This window comes from Vulpes lagopus, chromosome 8 (genome assembly GCF_018345385.1).
Source record: "Vulpes lagopus strain Blue_001 chromosome 8, ASM1834538v1, whole genome shotgun sequence".
Classification (NCBI taxonomy): domain Eukaryota; kingdom Metazoa; phylum Chordata; class Mammalia; order Carnivora; family Canidae; genus Vulpes; species Vulpes lagopus.
The window spans coordinates 4,234,827-4,249,190 of NC_054831.1; the positions used below are offsets into that span (position 1 = coordinate 4,234,827).

General features: G+C 49.8%; 1 protein-coding gene across 1 annotated transcript in view; it reads left to right on the plus strand.

Annotated features, from left to right (window-relative positions):
* Positions 1-14,364, plus strand: part of IQCA1 (IQ motif containing with AAA domain 1) — a 144,073-nt gene that overhangs the window by 109,741 nt on the left and 19,968 nt on the right. Inside the window, exon 16 of the mRNA XM_041767589.1 lies at positions 11,740-11,826. Coding sequence (XP_041623523.1) covers positions 11,740-11,826 — 87 coding nt within the window. The remainder of the gene's footprint in view (positions 1-11,739; positions 11,827-14,364) is intronic.

The following is a 14,364-nucleotide window of genomic DNA, read 5'->3' on the forward strand; positions in this document are numbered from 1 at the left end:
TATCACCTACTGCCATAGGGTGTTGAAAGCTCCCATCGTGATCATGTATTTCTTCCTTTCGTTCTGTTGGTTTGTGTTCACAGACGTTAGGAGCTGTGTCCACATTTAGGATGGGGGTGACCTCCTGTTTGGTTATTTTATCATCATGAAATGTCCCTTTTTTGTCTCTGGCAATACTCCTTGTCCTGAAGGCTACTGGCCTCATACTATTAGAGCTACATCAACTTTCTTGATAACTTTTATTTTCAGTGTCTTTCTGGTTATGGTGCGTTTTCTGTGGACAGCACATGGGTGAGTCTTGCTTTCTTATTCACCCTGACCAGATACATCATTTATTTGGAGGCTTTGCCCATTAGCACTAAATGCAGTTCATCATACGGTTGTGTTGAGTCCACCATTTGCTATTTTGTTCTCCACTGCCCCATCTCTTCTTTCATTCTTCTGCTTGTTCTTTCCTGTTTCTTTTGGGGTAATGCCATACTTTTTATTATTTTATTTGGATTCCTTTATTGTCTTTTTAGCAAAGCCTCTTTCTTATTCTGTAGTGATTGCTCTACAAATTACAATAGTCATTTTTAACTTAGCACAATGTACACTGAGTTCATATTGTACTGTTTTACACAAAACTGTGAGAACAATATAATCCATTTGTTATCCTGTGACCTTTAGGTTTTTATCATACATTTTACATGTAGTAATGTTATAAACACCATGATAGAGTGCTATTATTTTTGCATTATTTGTGATAGTCATTTGTCTCTTAAAGAAATTAAGGGGGGGGTGGATGGATTTAGCATTTATATTTACTCTTTTCAATGCTCTTCATTCCCTTCTACCAATCCAAGTTCCCACCTGGTGTCATTTCCCTTTTAGCTGAAGGACTTACTTAGCATTTTTCTCAGTGCAGGTCTGGTGGCAACAAGTAGTTTTTAGCTTTCACTGGATTGATTGATTGATTGATTGATTGATTTTTCAATGCCTTTATAACACCTCTATTTCTGAAGGCATGTTTTGCTAGATATAAAATTCTGGGTTATAGTTTTCTTTCCAAGCTTTAAAGATGTAACTCCATCATCTTCTTACCTCCTATTTCTGATAAAAAGTTATCAGAAATTCAAACCGTTGATCTCCTGTGTGTCATGTGTTATTATTCCCTGAATGCTTATAAGTATTTCTCTTTATTTTGGTCTCCCTCAGTTTTACTGTGATGTGCTGGATGCTCTTGTTTTTCCTCTGTACTTAAACTGCTTGTGGCTCACTGTGATCTTTGAATCCATAAATATATGTTTTATAACCAAATTCAGAAATTTTGGCCACTGTATCCTCAAATATCTTTTCTGCCCCATTCTCTCTCATCTCCTTTGGATGCTCTAATCACGTGTATATCTGACTGCTTGATACTGTTCCACGAGTCACTCACGTCTTATTCTCTCTAGTTTCCACATTGGATAATTATTATTAGTCTATCCTCAAGTTTACTTACCTTTTCTTCTAATGTTGCCCATCTGCTCTTAAGCCTATCTTGTGGCTTCTTTTTTTATTTCTAACATTTTGTTTTTCAGTTATGGGATTTAACTTTGCTTATTTTTATAGATTTTTATTTCTCTATTGCAATACTCCATCTGTTCATTCAACATGACTATCTTTTCCTTTAAGTTCTTGAACTTAAGAGGTACTTTATAGTTCTTGTCTGCAAATTCCAATATTGGGTCATCTTGGAGTTTGTTTCTATTGACTTTTTTCCTTAACCGTGTGTCACATTTTCCTGTTTCTTCATATCATTAATAATTGTTATCTGTATACTAGACATCATGGATGATATGTTGTTGGTACTCCAGGCATGCTGGGCTTTGTCCTGACAAGCAGCTAAATTACTGGCTGATGAGCTTGAGCTTGCAAAGGTTTTGTTTTCCATTTTGTTATTGTAAGTCTATTTTTATTTTGCCCTCAGTCTAAAGTGAATCTTTTAGTCCTAACACATCATTTTTATTTTAATGAGCCTTAAGTGGGAAGACTGGAGTGTTTAACAAGCACCTTTAACTTGGCAAAGGCTCAGATGTGTGCTTTTAATTTCCCAACTGTTGCTCTCCACTGAGCTTCTCAGAATCTTCTAGCATGCAAGCATGTTTCTGAGACTAGCCAAAGATGTGAACACAAGTTGGAATTTAAAGCCCAGCAGCCTCGCTTGTGGCCTCATATGCTTACCCACCGAGCTCTAAGCACTAAGTGCTTCAGAGGAAAAGTAAAAGAAACCTATCCTCTTGCCCCAACCCTGGGGAGAAAAAAACCCTAAATTCATTCATTCTTAAACATCTGATTGTTGACATTGTCAAATAACAGAAGCATGTAAATATTAGAATATTGGCATTTCATAAGCATCCGTATATACCAGAGCCTGTTCTAGCACCTCTCTATGTATTCGCTCATTCAACCCTCACAACAACCTTATGAAGTAAGCACTATCATTACCCTCGTTTTACTGATGAGGAAACTGAGGTGTAAAGCATTTAAGTAATTTTCCTGGCTAGCAGTGCTGCAGTGTGAGCCCACACCATCTGGGTCCAGAGCCACCAAGCGTAATAACTGCATTGTTCTGCCTTTAGCTGAAGTAGAGCTGAAGTAAGCCTCTTCTCCCTACTACCAAATAGCTCGCTTGCTCCTGGCTCGACTCTAAAACAGAGCCAGTGATATGATCCTGAGGTTCTCTCTTCTCAAAAATAACTTCTCAAGGAGTTATTTTTTTCTGCTGCTGAGAGGTCATCTCGATATCAAGTAAGCTATCTTTGCATTTATTAGAATCATTGCATACTGACATGCAGTCCGCAAAATGCCAATTGTCAAATTATGAAAATGTGGAACAGTGTGTTTATCCACCCAGGCCACCCCATGTCAGAATGCCTGACACATACCTCATTAAGCCTCACCTTTACCATGTATATAACTGATTAATGAAAGACACAAAGGTCTCAGGAGTGGGAGTCATTCAATTAAAAATCATGTGCAGTGAGGCCACTGTGTCCTGGCATGACTGACAGAGCAGCTATCTGCATTGCAAAGAGATATTTGCTTTTAATTAACCAAAGAAAAGCAGGAAATTATGCCTGTGCTGAAAAATCAAGGGCAAAGAAGCCATAGTGTATTCCTGTGTTATGTGAGCCAGAGAATAGGCTGTGGCTTGTGTGCGGCAGACTATGGATCTTCAGCATTTGCCGGAGAAGTGAAATACAACAGAAGGGCCTGTTACTCATCATGTCTCCTTATAAAGAATTCTTATCCCTGAATTAATCTCTAGGAAGTCAAGAATGTGATTCTTAGGAAACCCATCATGACTGCACACTTCTGGCTGGTGGCACTTAGGGCTTCACCCAGCACACTCCACATGCATGAAAATGTAGAAATGCACCTCCGATTTACTTTCATGTGCTCAAATTCCAATCCATTTTTATCATTATTTCTTGTGGGTTCCTTTGTTTCACACACAATAATTCTAATAGATTAACAGCTTAGATAAGGAGTTTCTTGAAGAAATGCGTTTACTGTACAAGTAAGCCACTATTGTCTAAAACGCCCTCCCAGACTAAAGCTACATGTGGAAAAGAATATACACCTACTTAGCAGGGAAATGTTAGAAATATATCTAACAAGAAATGTGATAAACGATTACTATTTAATACATATTTTGTGGACAAAAGAAGTTATCAAGGAGGAGCACCAGGGTGGTCCAGTCGGTTGAGCATCCAACTCTTGGTTTCAACTCAGATCGTGATCTCAGGGATGTGGGATAGAGCTCTACATTGGGCTCCATGATCAGTGTGGAGTCTACTTAAGGTTCTCTCTCTCTCTCCCTCTGCCCCACTCCCTGCACTCTTGCTCCCTCTCTAAAATAAATCTAAAATAAATAAATAAATTTTTAAGAAGAAGAAGAAGGAGGAGGAAGAAGGAGAAGAAATCAAGAAGGTGAGGCACCAGCCTCCTTGGGTCTTCATGACGTTGCATCAGGATGGAAAAGCAGGAAGGGCTTTCATCTGGCCTGAAGTCTGGCACATGCTAAGGGAGTTTACACACACTTTCCTTTTTAACTGCACCAATCTCTGATGAGGCTGGAATTTAAGTCTCCATTTTGCAGACAAGAAAAGTGAGGCTGACAATACTTTCTATGACCCAAAATTCATATTCAGGCTGGCATCTGAATTTAAGTCCACTTCTGACCCCAGAGCTGTCCCATGGCTCACGACTGGCCTCCAGGGGAGGGAAGCTTCCATCCTTCCCAGACTGTGGCTGCTGTGACCCTCATGGTAACCCAAGGGCAAGGGCATTCCTGGGTCAAAGTGTCTGATGGGGACACTTCAACATGAGAAGGTGAGGAACTAGAAGCTACCGCATACTGTTGGCACCCTGGCAGGTTTTGACGACTTCCAACTCCCCCTTCATCCAACAACCCCTTCTCCTGACCCTCCATCCTTCCCATGAGAAGGCAGAAGGGAGGCCAGCAGAGCCAGGAAGGCAATCCAGGCAGAGAATGCCTTGTCTCATGCTCTGGATCTTGGGAGAGATGTCTTCTCCTCCCTGTGGTCCTTGAGTCCTCCCTCTCTTCCAGTGTGGGCCAAACTTGGAGGGAGGTCGCCCCTCAGACCCGGTGTCAGGTCTAAGCCACATGGCCCATACTGGCCTGCATATTTGGACAAAAAGGAAGCCGTGATGTTTTTCGAGCCTTGGCACCACCCACCAGGGGCTCCTGGTTGGGTTCACAGCCAACAGCCTATGGCCGCATGCCCAGGGTTCTTGCCCAGATGTCCGGGAGTCAGGTGATGGAGAGCCCAGCCAATTATGTTTCTATAGCTCATGGAAGCTTATACTCCTGGTTAACAACCCAAGCAAAGGTATTTTGCTGTGTGTGGATGATTCTTTTTAAAACACACACATATGTAATAAATGTGATAACTATGGGAGTCGTCTTCACAAAGTAGAATTCAATAAGGATAAAGCAAACACCTATCACATCTGACCGCAAAACACAGATCTGCTCCCATGAAAGAAAGGGAGGAAGGGGGCGGTAAGAGGAGGGGGGAACAGAATTTATGATGCAGCACCAGGTATGAAAATAAAAGAGAGGGGCCGATGATGCTAAGTCCTGAATGAGTCTGCTGTCACAGGGCCAGGTCACCTTTCACTGCATTATGAGGAAATTTCAGGTTGAGGAAGGCAGTGCACATGGACACTAAAACCTTTTTTTTCCCTAGCATGGACTTTATATTTTAGAGCAGTTTTAGGTTCACAGCAAAGGTGAGCTGAAGCTACAGAGAGTACAGTGGACTCCACAGGGAGGGGGGCCCCAGACCGTGGATGCCTCAAGCATCATCTGTCAGTAAGGGATGTGCAGGCGTTCTGTGGGCTGTAAATCACCGTAAATATGGTGTCCATCTGCTCTTGTTCCAGGGAAGGCTAATGGGGATGGGCTAGAACCAGGGTCAATCCACAGGTATTAAAGAATTGTTAACCAATTTGGAAACACCAAAATCAGGGAAGGTCTCGAATGTGGCTAGAATGTGCCATGGGAAGTTGAGGACAGCCATGCACATAGGCTTTAACCCTGTGCTGCTCAAAGTTGGCTCAGTCAGTGCAGTTTGGTGTGAAACCATTAGCCCTAGTATGGCTGGGAGTGAGCTGGGGAGGAGAAGGGGTCCCAAAGGGAAGTCCAGGTGGTTTGTAAGCCTAAGGCCTACCAGCATTCAGACAGCTTCCACTTGAATACAGCCTGATAATTAGTAATAGCATCAATGTGTTCCTGTGGCTAGCACTCACTTGATTCCCCTCCCAGCACCTGCCACAGGCTATCCACTGGACCTGCATCTTTGCTCCTTCCTGGTCCTCTCCTCTGCCTCAGTTTACCCTCTTTTCCATACAGGGTCAGGCCGGCCAGGCTTCTGATTCTTGAGTACAACTCTGTCCTTCTTTTGAGTATCATTTATGGTTTATCCCACCTAACATCCAGTGAGGACTTGAAATAATTTCTGCAATCTCAAAAGAAATGCAAGGAAACTGAAATTTTAATTATTTTTAAATAGTGGAAATACAGAACAAAATGTCTTTACATGTTAAGTGTTTAGACAATCCAAGTGACTCTAGTCTGGGAACATGAGCCTCCCTCCTCCCCGAGTAATGCACACCTCTCCAACTCCTCCCCAACATGGCAGCAGCTCACTGGTGGCTGCCTCCCTGTCCCCAGCAATTCCTATTCAGACACAGAAACTACACACTCTATGCAGACAGGGACCATATCTCTTAATCCCCAGACACTCCTGTCTCCCACCACTGAGCTTGATACATCACAGCTTGATCACACCACAGCAAGTGATTGGATGGATGGATGGATGGATGGATGGATGGATGGATGGATGTTTGGATGGATGGATGGATGGATGGATGGATGGATGGATGGATGTTTGGATGGATGGATGGATGGATGGATGGATGGATGGATGGATGGATGTTTGGATGGATGGATGGATGTTTGGATGGATGGATGGATGGATGGATGGATGGATGGATGGATAGATGAAAAGAAGGATCAGTGGGTGGGTGGATAGATGGGTGGATGGATGGATGGATGAAAAGAAGGATCAGTGGGTGGGTGGATAGATGGGTGGATGGTTGAATGAAAGAAAGGAAGGATGGGTGGGTAGATGGATGGATGGGTGGTGGGTGGATGGATGGATGGATGGATGGGAGGATAGATAGAAGAAAAGAAGGAAGGGTGGGGGTAGGTGGCTGGTTAGATGGATGGTGGGTGCATAGATGGATGGTGGGTGCATGGATAGATGGATGGATGGGTAGATGGTAGGTGGGTAGGTGGGTGGATGAATGGACGGATGGCTGTGTGGGTGGGTGGATGGAGGGATGGATGGTTGAGTGGATGAGTGGAGTGAATGGCCCTTTTCAGTTTGATAAACTGAGACTCAACCATTGAAAAAAAATAGCTGGTTTTTTGTCAAGTTCTCTAAGGCAAGCAAAATAGGACATTTTCAGAGAGAACCTCCAAAGCTTCCAGGAGTCACTTGGGTAAATCATATTAGTAATTCAAGCATGCCACACACAAACAATTTTCATTGTGGGGCTATCATATTGTAACCCAAGAGAATCTAATCCTGATGGTGAATGTTTGACAGCATTTCTTTAGAGATTTAAAAAAATAATTAAAGCCAAAAAAATCAAAGCCATAAAACTCTCATGAAAGGAGAAGTCTTTAATTGTTTGATAGAGCTCCCCAGAATATGAAAAAGTACATGTTGTTGGAAATTCATCTTCCTCCCAGAATTGACATGAAACTGAGGTTATATTTGTGGTTATATTTGATAGGACTGAAGAGCCCTCTACTGGCAGCTGAAATAAACTGTCCTGTGTAACTTCTGGAAAGTTCAATTATGAATTAATTACATCTAATTGCCCATGACCTCAAACTATCTGTGGATAGTTTAAATGAAGGCTTTTCATTGCTAAATGAAAATTAAAAGAGCAAAGGATACCATTTTTCATTAACAAATTGGCAAAGAGTTTTTTATTGTTAATACTCGTTAAGGGGAAGAGTATAGAAAAACAGGTACACCTATCTACGGCTGGAGACACTGTAAGCAGAGAATCTCCAGGAGGGCAGGTTGACGATGAAGGGGGAAAACGTGAAAAACACAAGCCCTGAGACCCAGCAGCTGTGGATGTGGCCTCGTTCTAAGGGAATGACCCTTCCTGCGCCCCCAAACTCTTTGAAGCCCTGGTTAATTTTGTAAGAAGGCAGAAACCTTCCAAATGTTCAAGAACAGGACTTTCGACCAATATATTATGGGACTTCGTGTTAAAATGATGTTGGAGAACTAAAGTTCATGTTGGGTGAACCAGAACGTAAAGCAGTGTTGGGAAACAATCTGATTTTGGGAAATAATGCACGTCGAAGACGGTCTGTAAAGACAGGAAACGTCTGACAATTCACTTGAACAGAGGAGGCAGAGTCTGTGTGCCTCAATAGGCATTCTGAAAATTTTGCTAATGAATACTGCTTTTGCACAGCAATAAGAAAGGACGGAATTTCCACGAATTTCCATGTTCTCAAAGCTTGGTCTGTCTGCCCTTTGTATCTGCCAACCTCCCTTGTCTCACAGACGTGCAGCCTGCGCCGGTGGCCGTCCTCCCTCTCCCTCCCTCGGAGGTCATCCTCTCCTGACTCCCCTCCCATCCCACGCCACCTCCCATCTCCGTGCTCCCCATCCTTCTGCTCCCTGTAGGGTCCCTACCGTGCACGCCTCAGCCGCCATCACCTGGCTTCTGTCCCCTCCACGCCCTGCCAAGGCCCCAGACTGCCAGCCCCTCGGGCCAGCGCTGGCTGCGTTCCCCACTCCCCTCCTGCACCTCGGACCTCTCTGGGCTCTGGGGCGGCCCCCCCTACCCTGAGCCCTCCGGCTCCATCAGCATCCTCACCCCCTGGGCCCACTCCATAGCCCTCGCCGGGCCCAGCCCCCCACCTCCGCCACTTGTGAGCTCCTGCCTTCTGTTCCCACGTGCCCACCAACCAATTTCCCAGTTCCCCGGGAACAGCTGCCCAGCACCTCATGCTTCCCACACCCACCAGTGGGATTTCTCTATGACACAACTGGGATCAAAGTTCTTGATTCAAGTCCCTCAGACTCTCTGTAGCCTTCAGGATAGAAGCAAACTCCATAGGATGGCCACAGCTTTTATGATGCCTTTGTGACCTCAGGCAGCCCCACGAGGGCACACTTAGCCCTGCTCCCTGGCTCGGGTCCCCAGCATGGCCGGTGCGTCCCCCTCTTCAGGCTCTGTGATTTCCTAGAAGCCTCTAGAAGCTCAGTCTGCTAGGACCTTTATCTGCAATCTCCATTCTTGGTCACCTGCCTGACCCACTTGTCCCTCTTTCCGTCATTAGTGGGCCTTGCTGACATCCCATTTGCCTCGGGCCGCCCTCCCTTCCTACGGGCAGGTCCTTGAGCGCAGGGACCCCAGCACCACGCACAGCACCGGGCACATCAGAGCTTCTCTAGAAGCGCTAGTGAAGGAAGAGTCACGAGGACCGCTCTCATCCTACATTCTGGTGGGAATGGGCATCGTGTCTACCACGGCGGCGACAGGGCCTTCCAGGCCCGGGGGCGTCGGGCAGACCAGGTCCCACCCTGGGGTCCAACCTTTGTCTCACGCTGGTGGATGTGTTACCCTGTTGTCTGCCTCAGCGACCTCCTGTGTTAAGGGGGACACGCTGGGACACGCTTGGCACCGTGTGCGGCATGCGGTGAGGAAGGGCAGAGGCGCGGTGGTGGGAGATGGAGGCAAATGATTATTCCTTGGATTGTTCTTGCCCAAGAACTCGCTGGGGAAACCTCTGCTGCTTCCTTTGGTAAGAACGGAGCCCTTCCAAACCACGTCGCCACCAGGGTCCTCCACGCAGCCCTGTGTGGCCCCAGCGCAGGTGCCCGGTCCCGTCAGAGCCATGCGGGCACAGGTGCGGGTGACAAGCACAGGAAATGTGGGACTGGCCCCGGGGCCTCGGCGGGGGGGCGGGGGCACCGCCAAGTTCACGGACAGCTGTCCGCCCGCACAGCCCAAGCAACGCCGATGACCAGCACGATCTGAAATCAGGTGCAGGAAGTAAGACGGACGCTGTCTAAGTCACCCCGAGCTGAGGGGACGCCAGTCACCGAGGCTCACGTTGCTGAGAGGCCAAAGGAGGCGAGGCCCAGGGAGGCTCCCGGTGCTCCCCTGCGCATTTCCATCGAGCCGAGCGGCGGGGAGCACGGAGCCATGAGTGGGAACCATGGGAAAGCTCCCGCTGGCCGCGCGGACACAGGACAGATGGGGGTGGGGGGGGACACCGAGGCCTGCTGCTCCCGCCGCCGCACGACTGGCCCAGGACCACAGACGACGCCGGTCTCTGTAAGGACCGTCCTGCGGCGCCCTCCTGCCCTGAAGCTGCGATCTGTTTTAAGAGGGAGCAGGGGAGAGTAAGACTGTGCCTTTGTCATGATCAAGCGTCTCTTTCCTAAGAACTTAGAAGCCCGCATCTCGTTTTCTTATTCTCCTCGGGGGCTGGAAGTAGGGACGCTTTGGGCTTCCAGGAGCTCAACAGTGGCCGCGGGGAGCCCGCCAGGCAGCGGAGTCAGGGGCCCGCGGCCCGGGGCCCGGAGAAGGGGCAGCTGCCCCGGGGGGCGCCCAAGGGTGTGGCTCCAGGACAGGGGGCACCTGCGGGTGTCGGCCGAGCTTCCCGCAGACTCTGTAGCCGCAGCCCCGCGGCGCCTCCCGCTGCTGCCCCTTCCCAGCTGCGTGCGGGTGGACAACTCGCTTCGGTCCCTCTGCCGAGTTTTGCCGTCCGTGGTCCCGGGTGAGCAGAGTGGCACCTGCTGCCGGGGCCGTGGCGTGAGTGAGTCATCAGCAAGGGGAGGACGGGCCGCGTCCCTGTGGGCCTTGTGTGACCCATGAGGCCCTGGCCAGGCACACAGCTGCTCCCCAACTCACACCCGGCCACGCCGCCTGGGAATTGGGATCACAATTCGCGATTCTAGATTCTTAAACTCTATGGCTCTGTGTCTAAAAACTAGAGGCCTGTGGCACCTGAGGGGCTCAGTCGGTGAAGCATCTGCCGTGGGCTCAGGTCACGATCCTGGGGTCCTGGGGTCCTGGGATCGAGTCCCACCTCAGGCTCCTGGCTCAGGGTGGGAGCCTCCCTCTCCCTCTCCCTCTCCCTCTCCCCCCCTGCTCGTGCTTCATCTCTCTCAAATAAATAAAAATTTTTTAAAAATCTTTTTTAAAAAATGAAAACTAAAGGCCTACCAAACAGTGGTCGGCTCCTCCTGCTTCCTCCCTGGACATGCTGGTGAGTGTGAGACGGGGAAGGCACACAGCCAGGCACCCGGATTGAGTTCCATGCACCCCTGTCTTTAAGCGTGTGCAATCTGCTCCCCCTGGTACGTGATGCTGGGGAAACAGCCATGGCCACAGTGCCCCCGGCGATTTTTCCACCATTTATTAAATACCTGTCTTGGTTACAACTCACGCCTGCTGCCTTAATGATGTTTTAAGAAAGATAAAAATAGGAGTACATAACACTATATTTGCTGTGACCGGAGACGGCTTTGATCCATCACAATTTTGCACAAAGCACAAATTGTTGCAAAAATACCCGAACTTTGCTATCATGCGGGCACTTTGAAGAGATTGTTCGGCGCGTGGCAATTATTCACGGGCCCACGGTAAGTCCCAGCGCCGTCGCGAAGCCCTGCCTGCCGCTGCGGGGGCGCTCAGAGCCACCTCCCAGGCAAAACCTCCGCCACAAAGCACAGCCCCACGGAGGTGAACAAATGGCATCGCGGGGGCCCTTGAGCTGACACAGCCTCCCTCCAGATGAGCGAGTCTGAATGAACCTGGGAGCAGCAAGTAGGCTGTAATTAAACTCGAGGCCCCAACGCCCGTGTGTTTGCAGCGGAGAACCATCCGTTTATTTCAAGCCACCTTGACTCGAGGCTCCGGGTCCTAGAGCAGAATGTGCGGCCCTGGCGTGTGTCCCGCGCGGGAGGTGGGAGGGGAGGCAGGTGGCGCCCGGCCCTGCTGGTGCAGCGGAGCCCCCCCAGCCCCCGGCCACCCCGGGGAGCCGTGTCGGGGACGGGGACCACCACACCCTGCTGTTGGTTGGGGACCGAGAGACACATACACATGCATTCACAGCCAAGGCTCTTTTCCCTGCAGGTGGCCCGTGAGCTCCAGCCCTCCGTGGTCTGGATCGGAGACACAGAGAAAACCTTCTACAAGAAAGTCCCCAGCGCAGAAAGGACGGTGAGGGCTTCTAGATCTTTCTTCACTCGACCTTTTCTTTCCCCCGCGGGGACACTTACCAGGGACTATTTCCACTTTCCAAGAAGGTCCTCTTGAAGGGAGGAAGGGAGTGAAGGGGCAGCCGTCTCGTGCTGTGTACACGTCTGTATTTGAAACCCGTCAGTGGTCTGAGTTTACGAGGAATAATTTAGGGAAAAAAATGAATGAAAGTATGGAAGGAAGCGGTGGGGGGGGGAGAGGAGCTTTGGACCAAGCATGTGACTCAGAGGTAAGAAACAATTCAGAGAATTTGGCTTGGTTGAAGCAAATGGCACACATAGGAGTTATTATTAGGATTTCCTATTGTTCATAATAATAAATAGCAAAGGCCTGAAATTTATGAACAAAGACCTTTGACAGAACTGCTAAGTGCCTGCGTTTGGGGCCCCCAGGGAGCCCGCTCTCAACTTCTTCCTTCCTTCCTTCCTCTGTTTCTCTCCTTTAGAAGAACCCTCCTCCCCCCAAACATCCCCCCCCCACAAATCACCAGCAAATTTCCCACAAGTTAAAAAAAAATTGCAGATACACATGATTGTTATTCCACATCAATTTGCACCAAAGCAAATAGTGGTTAACTGTGAATTTCTGATTAAATTCATAAGGATTTTAATCACTTTCGATGCTTATGTATTATACATCATTTTTAGCAGGTAGAGATGATTTGGATAAAGAATGAAAGCTCCGTCTTTTCTTCCCCCAAATGAGCCTTGATTGCCCTGTCATTTCAGAAACTCTTAAGAGGGCTCATTCATTATTAAATCCGGGAATCTGGGAGTTCGCTCCCTCTGCTGGCCACGCTGCCGCATTAGAGGCCCCACATCCGTGAACACAGAGGCAGGGGTTCCTATCAATGAGCCGGCTCAGAAACCTCCAGAGACATGCAGGGTGTGTGTCGTGCCAGGTGTCACGCACCCGACGTCGTCGGATAATGGGCAAGGGCTCCGCACGCCCGCACTGGGCATCAGCCTGGGGAGCTAGGAGCCGGGCCTTGGGGCTCGCTCATTCAACCTGTGTGTCTGTGAGCAAGTATCCTAAGCTCTCTGAGCAGCCACTTCCTTGGCTACGTCGTTACAGGGGTCCAGAGAGCGCAGCCTCCAGTTTCCGGGGTGCCCCAGCGCTCTCGGCCGTGACCCCGCACCCCACCCCTGCGGGCTGTGGCTTTGCTCTCAGCAGTCCTCTGCACACCTGAGTCCGTGTGGAACAAGGCGAATGGGAAAGCTGGTGTGTAAGAGAAGCCAGAGGAGCCCCGGGGGAAGGGCCGAAGGCCCCAATGACACACGGGCTCAGCAGCCGCCCCCCACAGAGCACAGCCTGGCATGCAGCAGGCGTCTCCACCGCCTGAACCCCCCCACTACTGCTGATTCCAAGAGCCTCAGCCCAAGCTCCGGCTCCCACGGGGCCCGGGACGCGTGTTCTTCCAGCAAGAAATGAAGGCCTTTGGTGGCAGAGACTTTGCAGTGGACGAATCAGATCTCTCTCCTGTCCAGTTCTGCATTCGAAGAGCCCATTGTCTGCGGGGGGACCTAACTGAATCACACCCTCAGCTGATTCCCAGAAGTCCCGAGGGACAACAGCAGAGGGGTCCTCGGGTCCCTAACGTCCCCAGGGCCGGCTGGGCGGCCTGAGCCATCCCAGGCACAAACAGGGCCGTAGGAGGAGAGTGCCGAGGTGAGGGGGGATCGCTGTGTCCATCCCCCAGCTGTACATGGGAACGTGGTCCCCACTCGTCCCCCACGTCCTGGGCCTGCCTTCCTGGGAGCCCAGACCCAGCTCTGCCCTCCCTCCCCACTCCCAGCCTCTGACTTATGCCCCTACCAGGTCCCTCAGCTGCTAGGGCCAGAGCTGCCTTGAGCACTGGCCACCCCAGGGAAAGCCAACAGCCTTCCCCCTCCCGTGCTCCAGCCTCTGTCCCAAAGACTCCACGACCCCAAAGGCACTGAGGCACAGAGAAGAAAGTCCATACCTGCTACCATGTCCACCACCCAGAGCTACAACACAAGCAGCACCCCGCATGTGAGGGGTCCCGGAATCTCCCCCTGAAACAAACGCCTCCGTCACAGTGACTTACTCCCCCCTCGATGCCTCATCCTTTAGGTTAAGGCTCCCAAGGTGGTAAAATGTACGAGGATCACCCCGTCCTGAGCAGCAAAGCAAGAGAGAAGTCCAGACTGGCCGTGATGTCTACGGAGCTTGGGGAGCTGAGCTCCCGGGGGCAGGGACCCCAGGCCCCAACCCAGGACGGCTGGGAACAGAAGAAGAGGTTCCCAGGGGCATGACTCCTAGGTCGGGGAAGCTCCCAGCAACTGGTGGAAGGAGCCAGTTCTTCCCCCGTTTTGCACAAGAGCACAAAGGCGGCAAGAGAGCCTCAGCAGGCCGGGGAAAGTGCGGGGACCCAGAAACAGGTTTGTCTGAATGCAGAGGCCGAGCCCCCCGTGCAGAGGCACTGCCAGCCGGGATGCCACCGAGCGCCAGCCAGTCCACCCTCCCGCGGGCTTCCAG